Source organism: Platichthys flesus, chromosome 11, assembly GCF_949316205.1.
Source record: "Platichthys flesus chromosome 11, fPlaFle2.1, whole genome shotgun sequence".
NCBI classification, from domain to species: Eukaryota; Metazoa; Chordata; class Actinopteri; order Pleuronectiformes; family Pleuronectidae; genus Platichthys; species Platichthys flesus.
Window position 1 is genome coordinate 19,998,805 of NC_084955.1, and position 18,462 is coordinate 20,017,266.

The window sequence follows — 18,462 nt, forward strand, 5'->3', positions numbered from 1 at the left end:
AACATTAAAGACATTCCTGCCATCAGCAAGTGCAACCTGTTCATGTCAATTTATGTCAAGATATGAGATCTTTGTTATTGGATTCACTGCTAACTTATTTGCCTCATTTCCATCTAGAAATAAAATACATGTTTTTATTTGCCATCCAACGCACTGGAAGCCGATGAAACAAAGCATTTGAGTGAGAAAAATTCAACTTCACCAGTGACACACTTCCGTTTCCAACTGTTTTTATACATAAAAAACATTGTGCTGTTGAGATCAGAAACATCATAATACAAATTCTTTTTTTTTTTAAATAAAATAAAGATACATTAAAAATTATTAGGTCTCGTCAGTTGCTCCAGGGAATACAGTAAACTCTGTCCATCAACAGACCACAAACAAACTAATATCAGGTAAGAAGTGTGGCTTTAAAGTGATTCTACTATATCTACACAAAGAGCCATCCGGGAAGATCATAATTCATTAGTTAATTTCATGTACGGTTCATTACAAATACTAAACTGTACATTGTATTTTAGTGTTGCGCATCAGCATGAAGGACACGATGGAGAAAGTCCTCCCTCTACGAGGAGCCCTGGGTCAGGAAGTGCTGAAAGAACTCCTGGGTCTTCCTCTTTTCGGCCAGATCCTGCTTCTGAGGCGACTTCAGGAGCAAGGATGCAAAAATGGTGGCTACACAGGAATAAAATAAATTATTCATATTGCAAAGTATAACAAAGGGTTCCTTTTCTTTGGCCTATTGTTCTATCTTAATCAGCTGTATCAGTTATTTACATGTTTTAAGTAATGATAGATAAGACCAGCACATCAATGTCAAGAACAAAGAATTTCAGATTTTGCAATAATTCCTGTTGTTAGTATAATTTCTCTATTCAAACTATTCAAACTTTTTTTCAAACAGGGCAAGTTGGGTGCGAATACTTTTTAAAGAACCAGACTGCTCCGAGTAATGGAAAATTAACTGAAAACAATCCCTGAGTCATAAACAGAGCTGAAAAATAAAACATGATTTTCATTTTGACTTTTCCTGGCTTTATTCCTTACTTTCTCTTCTCTTATTCAACATGTTGACTGAATCATGAAGCAAAATTCACAAATGAGCCACCTGCTTGGTTTTCTTACCCAGGATGCTGACATCTAATCGATTGTTGGCAGAATTCTTCAGCAGCTCACGCAGAAAGGCAGATAAATAGTTGAACACATTTTGATGGCACCGAGGTAGCATGGAAATAATCTGCAGAGTAAATAAATTACCATTGTATGAAAAAACAAACAAATAGAGATTGTCTTTTATAATTCAACACATCTTGGAGAGGATAAATCATAATTCTCTGTCTCACTCACTTTCTCACACTGACTGGCATTGGAGCAGCCTTCTAGGCACAGCTGGTAAAAAGAATAGGGGACCACGGGCTGGGGGAGGGCATCCAGAAAGAGAAGCAAGGCCTCTGCCACTGAGTGGTTGCTGCCCGCTGCAGGTCAACAGAGTTAAGGTGGTAATCGGAAAAGACTTGCCACATATTGAAATGAAGTGGGAGCAAAAATTATCAAATCACGAAAGGAATCATTCAAAATCAAGCTGTTTCGAAAGATACGAAGAGAATCCGGCATGCCAGTGTCGAGGCAATCCCTTATTTCTGCAAACTCACTCCGGAGACCAGGTTGCTGAAATATGTCTTCCTGCAAATGGAAGATTAAACACATGAGTCTTGGTGTTTTTCGAAGCACAATAGAAATTGACAAACAGGTTGCGGTTTTGAAATGGACTTTGTTTAGATACAAATTTAGAATACAATCCCATGTTTAAACTACCTAAATCAAGTAAATAAATTAGTGTGTTAATTCTCTTCAGCGAATCAATGCAGAGACTCCACAAAGCTACTTCGCTGGCAGGAACAACTAATGAGATATACTTTGTGTCCAGAGTAAAATTGCTAAGCTTTTTAATTTAGCCTAATTCCTTTGTCCCTTTTTCCCTCCCAAAACCCGGGAGGAGGCCAAGAGTCACATAAATCACCATAACATTACAAATCTGTCCAGAAGAAATGTGCCAAACATAAACTAAGTAGAGGTACAGTGTTCTTTGATTTTATTACAGCCCCAAAACAGAAACTTTGGCATCGATTGTCTGACCTGTTTGATTGCATTACGGAACAAGTGATCCACCATCATCCAGAGTTCTTTAGGAATGTCTAGAGGCTTTTCAACGGTTACTGCATTCTCATCTCCAGAACTCTCTGCCTAATGTTCAGAACAAACACAGCAAAGAAAAGTTGAGATATAACAGAAAAATCTGTGCGAAATTGTAAATCTGCAATTATATAAAAAAAGATATTCTGTGTCTTGTGAGGTCTTTCAAGGACACTGTACTTGTTCTGCACATGGGAGCACTCACAAGATCACGAAGCGTCTCTTGCGGAATCTCCTGAATGGGATCCCTCAGCTGACACAACGAACGGATGGAGGAGCCGTAGCAGCTGGGCAGGTAGTTTCCTGTCAAAGGGATGAAGTAGTCCTTGCCACGCTCCAGGTGAAGCACCAGGATGTCTTCGATCTGCTCCTTGCCAGAGTTTAGTTCAGGCGCCGTTGAGCGGTTTACAAAAACCTCAAGGTCAATGTCCACAGAACCACCTTGAAGATGAGAGGTGCAACAAAAATAAAGTAACGGGTGACTCAACTGTTTTTTAATAATGTCGTAAAGGGGTTTCCACAAATGCTGAGGTAGTGCTCTTTGAGGATTTAGAAAGCAACATGACATCCATAATCTGTAACAATATGTCGTCTTGCACTATAAAAAAGGAAGATGCACCTCAAAGGACGACATTGATGCTTTATTAGAATGAAATGTGGCTCCTGGAGGAAATTGGGACTCTGTGTAACTCACCCTGAGCGATGAAGCCTTTGGGGGGGTTTGCTGTAAGCCAGGGCTTGCAGTATGTATACTCATTCGGCTTCTGGATAAACTCAAACTGACACGGGACCTGCCCATCATTCAAGAGGCTCAACGTCTCTGCCTGGTGCTGCATGAACTTCACGTCCTTAAAGTGGAACTGAGAGAAGAGAGAAGGATTCATGAGGTGAGATTAGTCGACTCTATGGTTTGGAACTGTATCCTTAAATACCTGCAATAGGCCCCAAGCCTGAGCTCAATACACTGCTTCATTAGTTGTGGTTTACTTACTGAAGTCATTAAAGGGCATAATGAGAAGGCATTTGTTTAACTAAGTGCATCAAAGAGATAAAACTGCTCCCATTACACTATAATAGGACTGAAATTGATTGGAATGTTTACCTCCTGCTTGGACAGGGTGACAGACGGAATGCACTCATTCTCCATTTTGTCGATATTGCGCACAATCTCTTCAAATGTCTTCTTATAGGCTTCACTATTTATTCTCTTGATCTGTAGGAACATATAGGAGGAGGTCACAGGCAAAGAAACAATCAGTTATACTTCAGTGACATAGGCAGATAAGCAGATAGTCTAATATTAATGTACTTTTCAAATATTAATGTAATTTTACCATTTTGTAATGTATTTTCTAATTTATGTGTATGTTTCTTACCACATGGAAAAGAAAAATTTATAAAATCAGATATTTACCCCAATTTCAAGCATGGAACTGACTGGTTTGTGGTCACTGGCCTTCAGAGCCATGTGACTCTGGTAATGTTGTTGCTTGATGTTTTTCCCTCTCCACAGGACACGGTCACACCAGGCAGGCACGCGACATTTTTCACTAAATGGAGAAGTAATAACTTGTTTATTATCAAGCACGTTTGTTACATCTCTTATTAGATTAAGTATTGAAGGCAAACATTACATCTGTATGACAGTGTATTTGCACAGGGTAGAGTAGTTGTCTGTTTATAAGTATCTAAACAGTGAAACATATCCGGGATGAGCTGAAAACGTCAACTGCTTTCTTTTTGCAATTATGTTAATTTTTAATTGTGTCACTGAAGAATTATATCTTTAATGCCTTTTATTTGCAGCTATACAAGATTACCTTGTATCCCATTTGTCAGACCCGGTGTCATATTTGTAGGTGGGCTGGAAATCAATCTCGCCCTCCACGAAACCAACAAACACAGCCTCCTCATCGATCTGCCTCTTGAGCTGAGGACCAAAGGCAGCTTGTGTGAATCAGCTCTCACAAAGACACACAGACAATACAAAGACAGAAAAGAGATTAAGACCAATCCAAATACCTGATCATAACTGTGCAGAGTTTCAAAGTCCTTCTTGCTGATTAGCTCCTTCACACTGGAAACATCAAGGTCACTGATTCTGTAGTTGAGGTCTCCAATCCATAAAACCACACTGATGAAGCAAAGAGAAAACATAAAATGAGAATTTGCAATACACAGCAATTACAAGCAAAGGTAAAGCTAAGTTTATGACATATTGCTATGATTTCTATATGGTTACTATAACTTGTAACTGTATTAATGGTTCGTACTCATGCTTCATGATCGTGAGTGGAGTCTGTGTAGGCTCAAGCTGCCGAAACTGGAGACGGCTGCAAATATCCTTATAGTCTTGATTGCGTCTCTCGTATTCTTCTATGTGGGCAGCTAAGTGAGAGTTGACCACACAGATGCTGGAGTTGTGGAAGTGAAATCGGATTGCCACAGCACCCTTGTTTCCCTGTGAGCCAGTCAGAGAAAGTCAGTCAAGATTAATGCCAATTGAGCATCTACAAAGATTCAAAAGATGAATGAGATTATATGAAGTTATACAAGTTCCCCCTGTTTGAAAGTGATCAAGTGTGGCGCAGAGAATAGGATACTTGGCAGGTTTCAGTTGTTTCTGGGTGCACTCTATTAGCCAGCGTCTCATTACTGCAGGAGAGGAGCCCCTACTGGTCACCCGCCTGCCATCTGCTCGACACTGCAGAGGCTGCTAAGTCAGCATATCTGCATACGAGACAAGAATAATCTATTCTGCAACAGTGTGCGAAGAACTAAGTTGGAGGTGCTGGATGAACAAGCTCTCAAGTGAAGGGTTATTAACAGAAAGGGTTCGAGGGACAACACTGGTTCAGCTTGTTAAAGTATTTGTCTATTCCACAGTTTCTATCACATTCATTCACTGGTGGCAGCACATCTGGATTTTCATCACCACAGATAAACCAATAACCCTAACCCTAACCCTAACCCTACCAACGTTAATGGTACCGGATTTAGGCTAACCCTAACCCTAAATCCGGTACCATTTTTTTGTCAAAAATGGTACAGGATTTCACCTGCCACAGATCAAGACCTAACACTCCAATGTTATCGAACTTGTAGATAGTGGAATCTGCACTGTATTCAGGATTGTGAAAATAAGCCTGTAAAACCAGTCTTACCATTCTTCCCATGATGCCAGTGCCCACAGTCTCTGCCTCCACTTCAGATATGAACTCTGCATGCTCCTTCTTCACATAGAAGATCAGCATGATGCCCACCAGACGCACCAACTTCACCTGGAACAGAGCACGAATAAAAAAAGAAACATCAGTTAATACAGTGTAGGAAGAATCATTTAAAATACCATTTTCCTGCATAATTTAAATACATGGGTAGTTTGACTCTGTGAGCCTGAGATACAGCCTAGCACGTTTTTGCTGATCAGAGTTTTTTCTGATGCAGTTGCTTAGAACAAAAACAACATGTATTTCAGAACATTAAGTAGAACCCACTGTCTTATCTGAAGGAAAACAGACGCGACCATCCCAGAATATTAAGCAGGGGGAAGCAAAACAGTTTGATAAGGCTCCTCTCTCAATCCTACTAGAAACAACATTCAGATACTGTGTGAAAACTTTTATATTTCAGGCTGCCAGGCTTTTACAGTGTCGGTTACAGAACAGTAAGTGTGCTTTAGTCAGAGCACTGACACTTGATGAGGAAATGTCATTATACAAGGTCTGTGGCTGAGAGACTTCCTGTACACCCTATGAGGTCTCAAGGAAAGCAGCCAAGCAGATACAAAAAAGTAACACGATAAGCAAAAGTCAGCACTCTGAGAAAACGGAAGTAGATGATAGTGAATAAGAGAAAGAAAGATAGAAGATATCTTCAAAGATTAAAGTCTTAAAAATCATGTACGGTACAAATCCATACATGACACTTACTCAGAGTAACAGTGAATCTGCCACTAGTTTCCATATAAAAAAAAAAAAATAAGAAAAGAAGCTAAATATACCCTGTAAAGACCGAATACAATTGGCCGGGCTTTAGCATATACAGGTCCAGGAAGAAAATTTTAAAGAAGAAAAAAATGGATTTTCTTACTAAGGCATACTTGGCATCTGGATGCAAGCCCTTGGACACAGCCTTCGTCCACTCCAGCTCTTTGGGGGTGTCATTAAAGAAGAAAGCCTCTTTGCTGAGATCCAGCTCCTGGAAACTATGAGGAAGACCAAATGGGAGTTTGAGATTTGATTCCCACATCACCCACAGCTTGTGATGTATTTACAAAACTTTTTTCTAGTCTTTCATATCAAAGCAGTAAAGTGAAACGTAGGCAGGATCAGTGGGCGCACGGTGCCGAATCTGTGGGAGGGAATGTTCTCCTACTGAAAACGTGAGCAATGCCTACATCAGAGGTTTGAGGACTGAATGTCTGCATGTGCGATAGGATTAAGTGAAGAATTGCACTGCCGTTCTCCAGCAGAGGTGAATTTGACTTACCCTACACAGTACATGTCAGGAGGGTCCAGAGTGCAGCTCAGCCAAGGACTGAGGCTTTCCTTTGGCGTCTGTCCATTCACATTGTATGTGCCGAGGAAAAGGCTGCGACAGAATGGGGGAGAGATGTGGAGAATACAGAGTTTACTTAAATAAAGCATTTCTTCTAGACTTTAACCTGCTGACAAGCTAATTCAGAGTCGCTTCTGTGATTTGTAGTTTAAATCAGGGGACATTAAATCTACCTCGATATATATTAAGTTGATTTACTACAACACTCATCTTGAAATTGGGTTTTATGTAATTTATAAGAGCAACCCTCCTGGAACTTCAGTGCCCTGCTGAAGGACACAAACTGTGAGGAATGGTGAGAGGGCTCAAACCCTCCACAACCCCACCGAGATTCATCCTGCAGGTCCAGATTAAAATACCAACTTCCTTCCATTCATCAGTCCTCCTCTCTTGACCTTCAGGCAGCGGCCGCTCTACTCATGCTCACGCACAGGAAAGCACAGAACTCTTTATTTTGTGCTGACCACCATCAGACCGCAATGCACAAAACTTTCTTTCCTAATGGCCCCAGTCTCAGCTACCTGGAAAAATGCTGAAGCTGTTTTTATACAAAAATCATGGACCGCTGCTTTCTTAAGCTTTTTTTCGTAACTGTACATTCTCAGTGTGGAGAGTCACATGAAAATGAAGCAGACAATTCAGGTATCCAAGCACAATGCAAAATGTTCTGTATGACTGCTGTTTCTCATGAAGACAATAATTAAGGCATGGATCTACCAACAGGAGGCAGTGTAGTTAAAGTGAAGTTAATGAATGAAATTCTACTTTTTCATTTATTTATCAGAAAGCAAAAAAACTAAAAATGTCTTAGTATTTACGGGTATATCAACATCCTCAATCAATGAGATAAGACCAAAGCGCATTTAACCTCTACACTGGTGCATTTCTAGAAAGCATCTGAGACAGTAGTGCTTAAAATAGCAAAGAGCTAAGTACACAGAACTACAAAACCACAGATGTTGACTCAATGTTTTTATATAATACTTCTTGGTTCCAAGCTGTTCTCACAGCTACACTGTGTGTTCAACACACAAGTGCAACATTATGTGTATAAAATATCTTGACATGCGTCCAAAATTCAAACCTGTTAAATATTAATTATGGTTGTAGAAGTAGGACTTTAGGTAACGGCTTCTGTCCACACTTCTATACGTTTAGCATCATTAAGGTAATGATGTGGTATCAGATGAATGCTATGTTTTCCTGTTTCAATGGTGCCACACACTGAGCAAGAGACCATTTCAAACCCCTGTACATGAGATTAAATGTAGTGTATGAAACCTCTGTAGCACTTTCACTCTCCTGCCAGAACAAGATCAGGACCTCCTAGAGTGGGACAGGCACATGTCTTATTGGACCCAGCATCTCCTTTATCACAATCAAATCTTTAAATTATTATTGTGAAATATTTATTGTTATCTGTTTTCATTTCACTTTGAAGTTATCTTAAATCTAGTTTGGAGTCACTTTAAACCTAATTTAGAAAATAGAGAGTCATTAATCCCCTCCTCCTACTTCAATTTTCCACCATTTGTAGCAAACCACACAGCGATTCAGCTTGTAAGCCGTAAACAGCTGTTTATATGTACCCCCCTGATAACTCTGAGAGTCTATAACTAAGATTATTTAATTTAATTAACATACAATGTTCTTTTTTGTGACGTTAAATTTTCCCCAGGCACTAGAGTCAGACTGGCCACAAGAGCAGATCCCCTCTCTGGCCTCCTATTGTATAAATGCAGCACTGTTCGACAGCAACATACCTGAAGTTCTCCCGGTAGGTGTAAAGGTCTTCATTCTTCAGCAGCTCACATCTGATGAGGTTGTCACGCAGGTTGAACTGAGGCATGGTCAGTATCTGAGCTTTGTTTGACGTGGTGTGGCTGGAGGCGTGAACCAGGTCATCCCTGGAGATGGCTTGACTGCACAACGAGAGAAGAAGTAAGAGTTAGACGCTGGGGTGAGTAGAGACAGACCAAGATAGAAACAAGATCATTCTGTCACACTGGTGTGAGGTCAGAGGGGGAACAAGTGTCTGGATGATTGCAAACTGGGTGTTTGGTCTAAATTGTTTGACTTTACTGTTCACCAACCAAAGTACAGTTATCAGTTTGCACCAACAACACTTATTCAACCTACTTGCATCAGTTAATAAATCTTCTAAAAGCTAGAAATGAAGGCACACCAGAGACATAACACTCTGCTCCAGACCAACAGTGGGATAAACAGCAGATCAACACATGCACAGTAGAAACGAAGACTGTGGGGCAACACGTCATTCCCCTGGTATCAATACACAATGAGACAAAGAAAAGAGGAAGAAATGTGATATGCCTGTGTCTCAGAAATCTTCCAGAAACAAACCATATCTAAACACCATCTTAGAAAATACAGTAGAGTCATTCATTCCAGGGCAGCCGTCACTTTCAGGTAACACATATGAACAGAGCAAATTAGCATTGCTAATAAACTTGAACAACTTTAATTAAATTAAGAGGTTTGAATTTAAATGATACATGCCTCACAGGCTGATGTCGGTTATTTAAACAGTACCTGATGTAAATCGTATAATTTTTAAATGATATGCTTTTTATACATTTTACTCATATTTTTTAGGACACGCTGCAGCAAGTGGGCATCTGGCTTTTCTGTTTCAGCTCTCAAATGTTTTTCATTTAACATTTTGTTATGTGAACCTAATAATGTGATGTAACTTTCAGGCAATACAGTAAAGTCATTGGTGCCTTGTTGGTTGAATATCTTCCTTAAACACTCGGGTTACAACTACAATTAGCACATTACAGTTGTACTCATCCATCAAACAGTCAAGTTAGAAATATAGTCGAGGCAGAAATGCACCACGAAACGGAAAAGAGAAGACGACCACACGCAAGCAAACATGAAAAAAAAATAAAGAAAAAGGAAGGCTCTGTAAAAGGAAGGAAATGTATTCTACATGTTTAGTAATCGTAAAGAAAAGAAAACAGTCTTTACATTGAGTGACACACACTGTAAGAACACAAAGTTGTATGAAGAGTTTTGGTTTTGAAAACTTCCATGTGTGAATAATAAAAAGCCCTCACCTCTCCTGGCTCGGACACACTCTGGACTTCTGTGCGCCGCTGTTGGAACTGATGTCCCTTTCTGAACTTCCCTTTTGGTCCGATTTCTCTGTTGGGAGAAGGCAGATGAAAGGAATGTCAAACAAAAAAGTTCTAGGTTCAATTGACAACACTTAAGATCATAAAGGTAACAATATAGCACAAATCCAAAATGCCTAAATAAATATCTCGTCAGTTAAGACTGTGTAGTGCAAGCTACTTAAGCTTAAGTGCACTGGACCTTATTTTCTCCGGAGGAGGTGCATGTGTGAACGCGGCAGGGGATCCCCCGCTGGATTCACCACAAGCGAGTGAGGGGGTTGAATACTCTACTAACGAAAAGAAAATTAATATCTCCGGGTATAAAATGCGGTGTCATAGACCCAGAAGACCCTGATGAAAATGAAGCGAGTTTGGGGTGATAAGAGCTGACAGTAGTGTCTTTGTGTTGTCAAGAAAATCACGTGATCTTCGCAGCAGAGTTTTTGCTGATGTGAATGTGTCTGTGCAGAAATCCTCCCGCTGTGTTGTGCATGTGTGAAAGGCAAATTCTGGGTACAGACCAATTCGCCACATTTTACCCGCAGGTCATGTCTGATAACGGCTTTAGTGTCGTTCCCAACATTATCCTAAAACGCCCCATATGAGATAAGTATCATATGAGAAAGAACCCAGCCCTAAACAAACCAATTTCAACACTTTAATAATGACTATGTTGAATAAATTAAAGCTACCATGCCAACGAACAAAAACAAACTCCCACAGTAACATGGAAGTCAATCGTAAAAAAAGTGTCAAGTCAGGGCTCGGCGGTGGTCAATCGACAGAGCCGGTCTTTTGGAGTTGGTAACAGTTACTGCATCCCAAGTAGCTGGCTTTCACTGAAGTGTGAGGTATGAGACAGCATTGCCCCTGTCTCCTGCAGCTTGGCAGGGAACAAAGCTGGCTGCTCTGAAAGGGAAGGCCAGGTTCTTTGAGCAGGAAATTAAACTCTCCCAAAGTTTCAGTGTAGGCTACTTTAAGAGTGCACCTGACCAACGTCGCAGTACAAGCACACACAAGTTTGTACCTATTGCATTTGTTTTCCGATCTCTGCTATTTTTTGGTTTCAGCATTCAACAGAAGAACCTTGCAGCAAAAATGCACTTGTTTTCATGGAGTGCTAGGACTATAACATCATACGACTAAAACAATTTCAGAGGGGTAAGAAAGTTGTCAAAATATGCCTAAAGAAAAGTGATCACAAAACTCCCAACAATGCGGTTACAAAATGAATGATTCTTGTTAAATCTATGGCTAATGCAGAACATTTGAGACAGCTTTATAGCCACAGTTGTCGTACAACATCACTTTTTCTGCATCTTGGTTGTACAGAAATGTTCTCATCACTCGGACTTTCTAAGAAAACAGGTTGTGATATATGCAACTCCAAGAAAAGGTCATCATATCAGAAATGTTTGTGCCAGTATATTTAGAACAATAATCAACAAGGTAACAAACACAATCTGAACTGTCCCCATTAAAGTTTTGACTAAAAAAGAGTGGCGTTTGTGTGAAATGGAAAAAAAAGATGGCCCATCATGTGTCTGAGAAAACTTCCAGCAACTGTGAAATTACATTAGAAGGCTGTAACTTAAAAAAAGCTCCGGGTTAAGACGTTGAACAGCTTTTGCACACAAAGAAAAACCACATGTAACTGTGAAATTGACTAAAGTGCTTCCTGAGTTGCAGAAACACTAACCCCAAGATTTCAAGGACATGCATGTTAGACTTTAGCCTTTTAGAGACTGGTTCATCCCCATTTCATTAGTTGGATTGTTTACCAAAGGTAAGAGTTTGTCTCGCTTTGGACACCAGTTACTCTCGGTGAAATAAACCATTTCACTGAAAAAGCAGAACAAAAATAATGAACAATAAAGAAGGTATAAAGACGACAGTCCAATGAAAACTAAATGCACATAAAAGTAGTTAGTAACTATCACAAATTAATTAGGACTAATTTTAAGCAAATAAAGTATTAGTCATCCTCATATTACAGCTGCTAAAATGTGTTAACAATTGCTTTACCTCGACTGGTATAATAGTGACCTCGATGCGTTTAGGTTTTGGACGTGTGATCAGTCAAATTTAAGCAAATAAATGGCATCAATGTGGACAATGGGGACTTGTTAATGAAGTGATTAACCTATGATAATCACTAGCATCTGATCAACATGCCACAAAGTGTTAGTCTCAGTGGAAACTGCTGCAGAGAGCTTCTTCTCTTCTAGGTAAATTTGCACTTCTGTCCCTCCTGGGATAGGATCCCTCACGTGCGGCTCTCTGAGGTTTCTACCTGTTTTTTAGTAGCTTCTCCTTACTCTTGTTGAGGGAAAGGAACAGAGGATGTCGTGTGAATAAGGGCAATGCACAAATACAATGTTATTGATTCATTCATTCATTGTAATAAGTTATTAAACACTTCGCGGCAGCTGCTTATTTTACAATCAGCCCCCCCAGTGAGGCCCTGGCCCCATGAGGGTCCTGTGTGTGACCACCAGCTCAGCATGTTTCACATTCCTGCGCATTGCTCAAGTATCATTAACCAGCTAATGAGCTTAATAACCATGTCGGCTGCATGGAGGATGAACTACACACGTCCACACGCCTGCGCCTCTTTATCTGCAGCTGACCACAAGTCAGCACGAACGTTGTTCAGGTGTCAGTCTCTTCCGTATTGATGCAGCCGCAGCTGCACAAAGTTCACTATTTCATAACTTCCTTTTCATTGTCAGCTCCAAGTAATGAGCTGCAGAGGAATGAATCTAAGGCTGCAGATCGACGGCATCGCTTCTTCCTGCTTGAATAACACACCTGGATCCCACTTGCATTGATTTAGAGAAACCCTCTCCTCTCTAATCGGTGCAGAGCAGCTTCATCTCTGGGAAAGTTTGCAGAGTAGTGCTTTGAAGCTAACAGGCTAAGCTAGCTGAGAGGATGAGCTAGCGAGAGTGTCTCTTTGGAAACAGACGACGGTGTGACTCAACGTGTGTGACACAAGTGTTTGTGTGTGTGTCGCCAAAACACTGACTCCAACTCTTACCACAGCGGGTGTGTCATGTTCTGTCACACAGCGACGACCACTAACTTCATGTAGCGCGGAGCCCCTTTAGCCTTTAGCATCGCTCGGCTACACGCGATAACCTGACAGCTTCACACTGATGTGAGCCATAACAACCACTGAGATTCAGCTCAAACAATTGTTTCACCCAGCGAACCTGGCCCTGCAAGCTAACTTGGCTAAAGTTAGCCTCGAGGAAGCAACTACTACTACTACTACTACTGGCTAGCTGGAGTTAGCTGGGGAGCTAGCCAGCTAAACGGGACACACTTTTAGTTTTGTTAAAGCCCCTGAAGACAAGACAGTAAATGTTGGAATATGTGTCATACCCGAGTCTCTCAGCGGCTCATACATCTCCCCGCTCCGCTGCCACTCATTCTGTGCAGGACGAGACCGAGCGCCAGTAAGACCTGCCCATGCTAAGTGAGGTGGGAGGAGTTAACCTGCTGCTGCTGCAGAGACACCAGCTGAACCACACGCTGCTCACACGCTGCACACAATGTTTACACCGGTGCAACATGAAGTTAGGCTCAGGCATTTCAAGAGGATAAATTAAGTATCAGTTGTGTTTCCCAGCAGTCCCCTAAAGAAACCACATTTAAAACTGCTAGATTCAGGTTTTCATTTGGATCTGCAGCAAGTTAGTTGCAAACACACATAAATATCAGTCCCTTAAAACATGCCTTAACATGTATGATCCTCGAATTATTCTGTGAGTAATAGACGAAAAACACATCATCTCAGTGTGGAGAAAATCCGACCCCTGATCCGCACCATAAATCTTCCTTGGGTCAGATCCCACCTCACCACAGAATAGAATAGAAATCAGTCGGGAAGTTTCGTGTTATTCTACTAACAAACATACAAAGACAGTCGAAAACACACAAAGTGCACAGTAGAGTATTTCTTGTCATAAACACAAACATCCTGTATTTAAGGATAACTATGTGTATTTGTATACAGTCTGCATTCATGAGCAGCATGGCTCCCAGCATGCACGAACACAATGTGTGAAATCCTTAAGGGAACATATCCTGTCATGTGACTGCAACTACACAAACATTTGTTTCTTCAAAAACAAAGTGAATGGATTCTTGTATTGAATAACCAAATATATAGTAGGTCTCTTGATTGTCAACCCCTCCATTGTTTACTCCACTGAGGATTTTATGTTTTCACTCGTGTTTGTTGGTTTATTTGTTCAGGAGGAAACAAAAACCTCTGGGGAAGAAGATGCTGACACAGGATTATTTCCCCCCTTCACTTACTTTCTCTATATTTAATGACAAATAAATAATTTACGTTATCAGACCACTCACTTTACTTTTATATTTGTACTATAAACAGTCATGTGTAGGACTGTTCAGCCTTGGCATAGGAAAGCTCTCTTCTGAGGGCCACTCTCGTTTGGTTCTGAGACAGATCAGCCAGGGCATTTTAAAAAAAGCTTTTTGAATTGAATCTCTATTTTTGTCTAATCCCTATCATCAAGCCGACTCGTGAGCATGTTTTAAAGTGCTGGAGAGATAAAGTCTGGGCAGTCATTTCCACATCACAGCAGGAAAAGTGGTGTTATTCATGATAATGATATAAGTAACGACTGTCCTTCCTGTAGCTCTGGCATGACTATGGCCCTGTTTTAATGCTGGCTCAGCTTCCTGGCTCACTGGGACAATGAGAAATTTTCAAACATTTACTCTTTTCAATCATACACATGCCGGGACATTTGTATGTGTCCCCGGTTCTTCCTGCAACCTGTCACCACCTGCATGAATGAACCTATCATAGTTGTCAACTGGAATGTCACGGGACGGAAGCACAGACTGGGAACAAATACAAAGAAAAAAGATATTAGACGACAAACCTGTTTTCCTGTGCTGGTTGAGTTTAGTGAAAGTTGTGCCGAGGGCCTGTTTGACAACTCCCGGCCCTTTATTGGCTTTGTGGTACTTGTTGATCCACTCGAATGTTGGCACGTGCGTGGGAGACTTACAAGCATCTGAAGAAAAACCGGACAGAGAGGGGAAGAGAATCAGAATAAATTTGGACGATTACAATTACTTGTGACTGAGGTATACGGAAACAGCTTGAATTAGTCATCAGGCACCTGGGAAGGGGGTAAGATTCATGGTGTAAAATAAAGTGTTGAAGAAGAAGTGATCTAATTTCCGAAGCATTTTTAAACATCAGGTTTTGATTTCAGTGGCGCCACCTTCAAATTTGCACTTCTTGAAATGTATATTTAAGAAATCGCATTGAGGAATCTCATTTCATTTCACTTACCTTTACCATTTTTTAAATTCTTCCTTTTAACAACTACCGGAGCCTTGTCCTCTAATCTTTCCATCTCCGGGTTAAAAGTCCCAGCGGCTCATTAAGCGTACAACGAAAAATGTAACACACGCGACACACAGGTTTTCGTCCATGCTGACAACTGGCATCCACTGTGAAGAATAGAGAGCCAGTGGCGAGAGTGACACATCCCTGAAAAATTTCTGTCACCCCATTAACTGAGCTGCTGTATTCAGATGACAAGTGAAAAAGAAGTTCTGGAGAAAAATCGAGGGGGAAGTGACTCGTCCTTTTTGAACCGTTTGAGTCTTGTCCTTTTGTAAAAGCTGGTGACAGAAACACAGTACAGACTCCACCCCTTCTCTCTGTCTGTCTGTCTGAGTCACTCCTCTTTTTTGTACTCTGTGGAAGCTGTGGGAAATCAAGAGTCTCACAAATGCATTTGTGTTTTCATTTCAGATTTTTGAAAATGTATTTATTAAATACATTTTCAATAGATTACTGTTAAATACTATTTAACAGTAATCTATTGTCAAAATATGATAATATAATGAATTTTAGGCTCCAGACATAATTTAACCCCATGGAAATTGAAGACAGGTTTTATCAAAACATGCGTTAGAGAAGGTAAGTTGTACTTCACACAAAGTGACTCCAACTTTGTTCAAATATATATATATATATATATATATATATATATATATATATATTTTTTTTTTTTTTTTTTTTTGAACTTCTGAAGCAAACATTTTTCAGTTATATCTATATATCCACATTTATAACAGACGTTTGAAGTTTTAACACTTGTTGCCTATCATCACTGCCAATGTCATGTACGTCAAACAGAAACAACTCTTTAACTATTTTTCAGGGTTTTTCAGAGGCTGCAGGAGCCCTGAACAAAAAGGGATGACTTGCTGGATGTTACGTAAGCGCTTGGCCTCAGTGAGTGTGTGACCTACCACTCCACGCTCTGTTGACCTCACTGAGAAAGAGCCGCGAGTGAGACCCGAAAGGAAGTCTGAGCTCCAGTGCTTCCTCCTGGTAGCTTACTCTCACTCTGGTATCAGCACCTTGAATCAGATGAAGAACATTTTGAGAAAAAACCCATGTGATATTCAGTTTTACTTGGTATTTGTAATGTATATGAGAATATTTGTAATAAAGAAAAAAAAGGGCAAACACACCCACAACTGCCAGCTCCTCTGGGGAGGAAACTAAAAAAAGTGCAGAATGAAAGACAACAGTAGCGTCAGGTCATTTTCACAAGAAACAAGTTATTCTCCTCTAAGTTATTTGATTATTATCGCCCATATTCACAAATCTCTATTTGCCTCAAAGCTTAACAAGGTGCAGCAGCCTCTTAACCCGGGACAAGGGTGAGGACTAACTACCAGAACAAGAGAAGAATAACAGAATATAATTCAGTCTGGTGTCGGCCGACTTGTTACGATGGTAAACATATGGAAGCTGCTCACTCTCCACAACAGCAAAGTCAAGGGAGACGGGTACGATGTCCTCCAGGGACACGTCATCAGCGGTGATGGCCATCCTTCGGTGAGTATAAATAAAGATTCTACAACAGAAAAAAAGATTAAAATCAGATGGGTAACAGGGTGTGGTTGAACCCACACTACTGAAGATCTGCTGCACAACACAGTGAAATCTAGCATTTCAGTTTGTGGTGTGCTATCGGTTACGCAACTAAGTTAATTCCTCTTCTGAACAAATGACACGTGAACCTTTGAATACGAGTTAATGTTCAGCAACATACAGAAGTCATGTTAAAAACTCACGCATGTTCTTTGGAAGACTCCACCAGTCCCAGCAGTATGCTCTCTGTGATGCTGTGAGAGATGACCTCACACTGGACGGCATGTTCACAGTTAAGGGTATAGTCAAAATTATTAAGCATTTCTTAATTATGATATGACTTGAAGAGCTGGGCAATAAAGCAATATTATTAAAAATCACAATTTAATTGTCATCAGAAGCAATATCAACAAAAGAACAATATATATTTGTTTATATGTGAATCCTTGAGTTAAATTAATCCAATATAACAACAAAATAAAACCTATTGGTGGAAACTCTTCTGCTTCAGAACTACTTTTGTTTTCAGACTTCCTGTCAAATCTACATCCTCACTTTCTAACAAATGCAGAACTTCCGCTTGTGATGGAGCATTTTTTTTACACTCATGTCATTTGTGACACATCTTCACACTGCCCGTCACTTCAAACATCAGCTGGTGACACAAAGCTGCCACCGTGTGGACGAGAGCTCCAACTACAGGACTTGGACTGGATCCGTGGGAAGTTCCACCCAAACCAAACCTGCTCGTGAAAACAACAACGTGTCAAATACGATGATCTGATTTAACCCACAGAACCAGACGTTTTTTTATCCTGTGACAGGTAAACCACGCAACTGAGCTTTAATCCAAGCTATATAATCTATATAATCTGTGGACTCTGATACTCTCCAACACGACTCGTGCTGGTTTGAATTCGCTTGAGTCGTCTTATGTCCCATGTAAAGCCCATGAAGAAGCGCAGGCGGGTTGTGAAGGATACTATGAGGCAGTTTTCCTCCCTCTCCAAACTTTCCTGAATAGCGACGGACTGATCCATAGCGAGGCGTCTCTCTCTCTCCAGCTCGTAGAAACCACCCGCAGGGAAACTCCACGTGAATCTCGATCAGACTTTGATTTCTTTCCCTCTCACACATCTGCAGCAGAGACATGCGAGCAGCGACATTATTCCCTCTTCTGATCCAGATGTTTCCCCCCCCTCCACTCCTTCCTTCCTTCTTCGTTGGCCCCGCCCGACCCACTCGGGCCTGTCTCTGCCACGCACTGACTCAGAGCCCATAGTGACGTCACTCGCATGGGGTGTCATTAGCTCGGTTTGGTGTGGATCGGTTTGGATTAACAGGCCTCGTCAGCAGGGCGACTGAGCCAAAGAGGATTATGTCCCACAATAGACCTGGATCCCTGCTTTTACTGAGTTTTGTCGAGGAGTTCTGATGATCCACCAGGTCAATGGACCTCCTGGGGTGTTTGGTTAGAGGGGGAATAAACCAGTTACAGCACATAGCCCCCATTTACTCAGCTAACAGTCTCTAATAGATGGATAGATAGATAGATAGATAGATAGATAGATAGATAGATAGATAGATAGATAGATAGACAGACAGACAGACAGACAGACA

The 18,462-nt window shown here is 40.8% G+C and overlaps 1 protein-coding gene across 3 annotated transcripts; it reads right to left on the reverse strand.

Moving 5' to 3' along the window:
• Nucleotides 1–213: 213 nt before the first annotated feature.
• inpp5b (inositol polyphosphate-5-phosphatase B) lies at nt 214–18,042 on the reverse strand. 3 transcript variants are annotated; one of them, XM_062399754.1, is made up of 23 exons: nt 17,825–18,042; nt 17,046–17,124; nt 16,728–16,825; nt 16,437–16,466; nt 16,212–16,322; nt 14,822–14,956; nt 9,840–9,927; nt 8,520–8,678; nt 6,688–6,789; nt 6,289–6,403; nt 5,361–5,477; nt 4,470–4,657; nt 4,219–4,330; nt 4,017–4,126; nt 3,611–3,746; nt 3,299–3,409; nt 2,891–3,056; nt 2,402–2,637; nt 2,140–2,247; nt 1,602–1,686; nt 1,351–1,478; nt 1,129–1,240; nt 214–678 (listed from the first exon to the last, which is right to left on the reverse strand). In XM_062399754.1, the coding sequence occupies exons 1-23, from the start codon at nt 17,880–17,882 to the stop codon at nt 569–571; spliced, it is 2,694 nt and encodes an 897-aa protein (XP_062255738.1). In that variant the 5' UTR covers nt 17,883–18,042; the 3' UTR covers nt 214–568. The 3 variants fall into 3 exon arrangements, with proteins under 3 accessions (XP_062255738.1, XP_062255740.1, XP_062255741.1); XM_062399756.1 differs by lacking the exons at nt 16,212–16,322; nt 16,437–16,466; nt 16,728–16,825; nt 17,046–17,124; nt 17,825–18,042 and adding an exon at nt 15,241–15,391; XM_062399757.1 differs by lacking the exons at nt 14,822–14,956; nt 16,212–16,322; nt 16,437–16,466; ... (1 more) ...; nt 17,046–17,124; nt 17,825–18,042 and adding an exon at nt 13,287–13,438.
• Between the last annotated feature and the right edge of the window lie 420 nt (nt 18,043–18,462).

What these genes read in the sequence shown, in the direction of transcription:
- inpp5b (XM_062399754.1), bottom strand. Translation starts at nt 17,882, where the DNA reads ATGGATCAGTCCGTCGCTATTCAGGAAAGTTTGGAGAGGGAGGAAAAC. An exon ending in CTCTGCACAGTTATGATCAG is followed by an intron (nt 4,127 to 4,218) that starts GTATTTGGATTG and finishes TTTGGTCCTCAG; the next exon opens with CTCAAGAGGCAGATCGATGA. An exon ending in CAAAGGCTTCATCGCTCAGG is followed by an intron (nt 2,638 to 2,890) that starts GTGAGTTACACA and finishes CTCATCTTCAAG; the next exon opens with GTGGTTCTGTGGACATTGAC.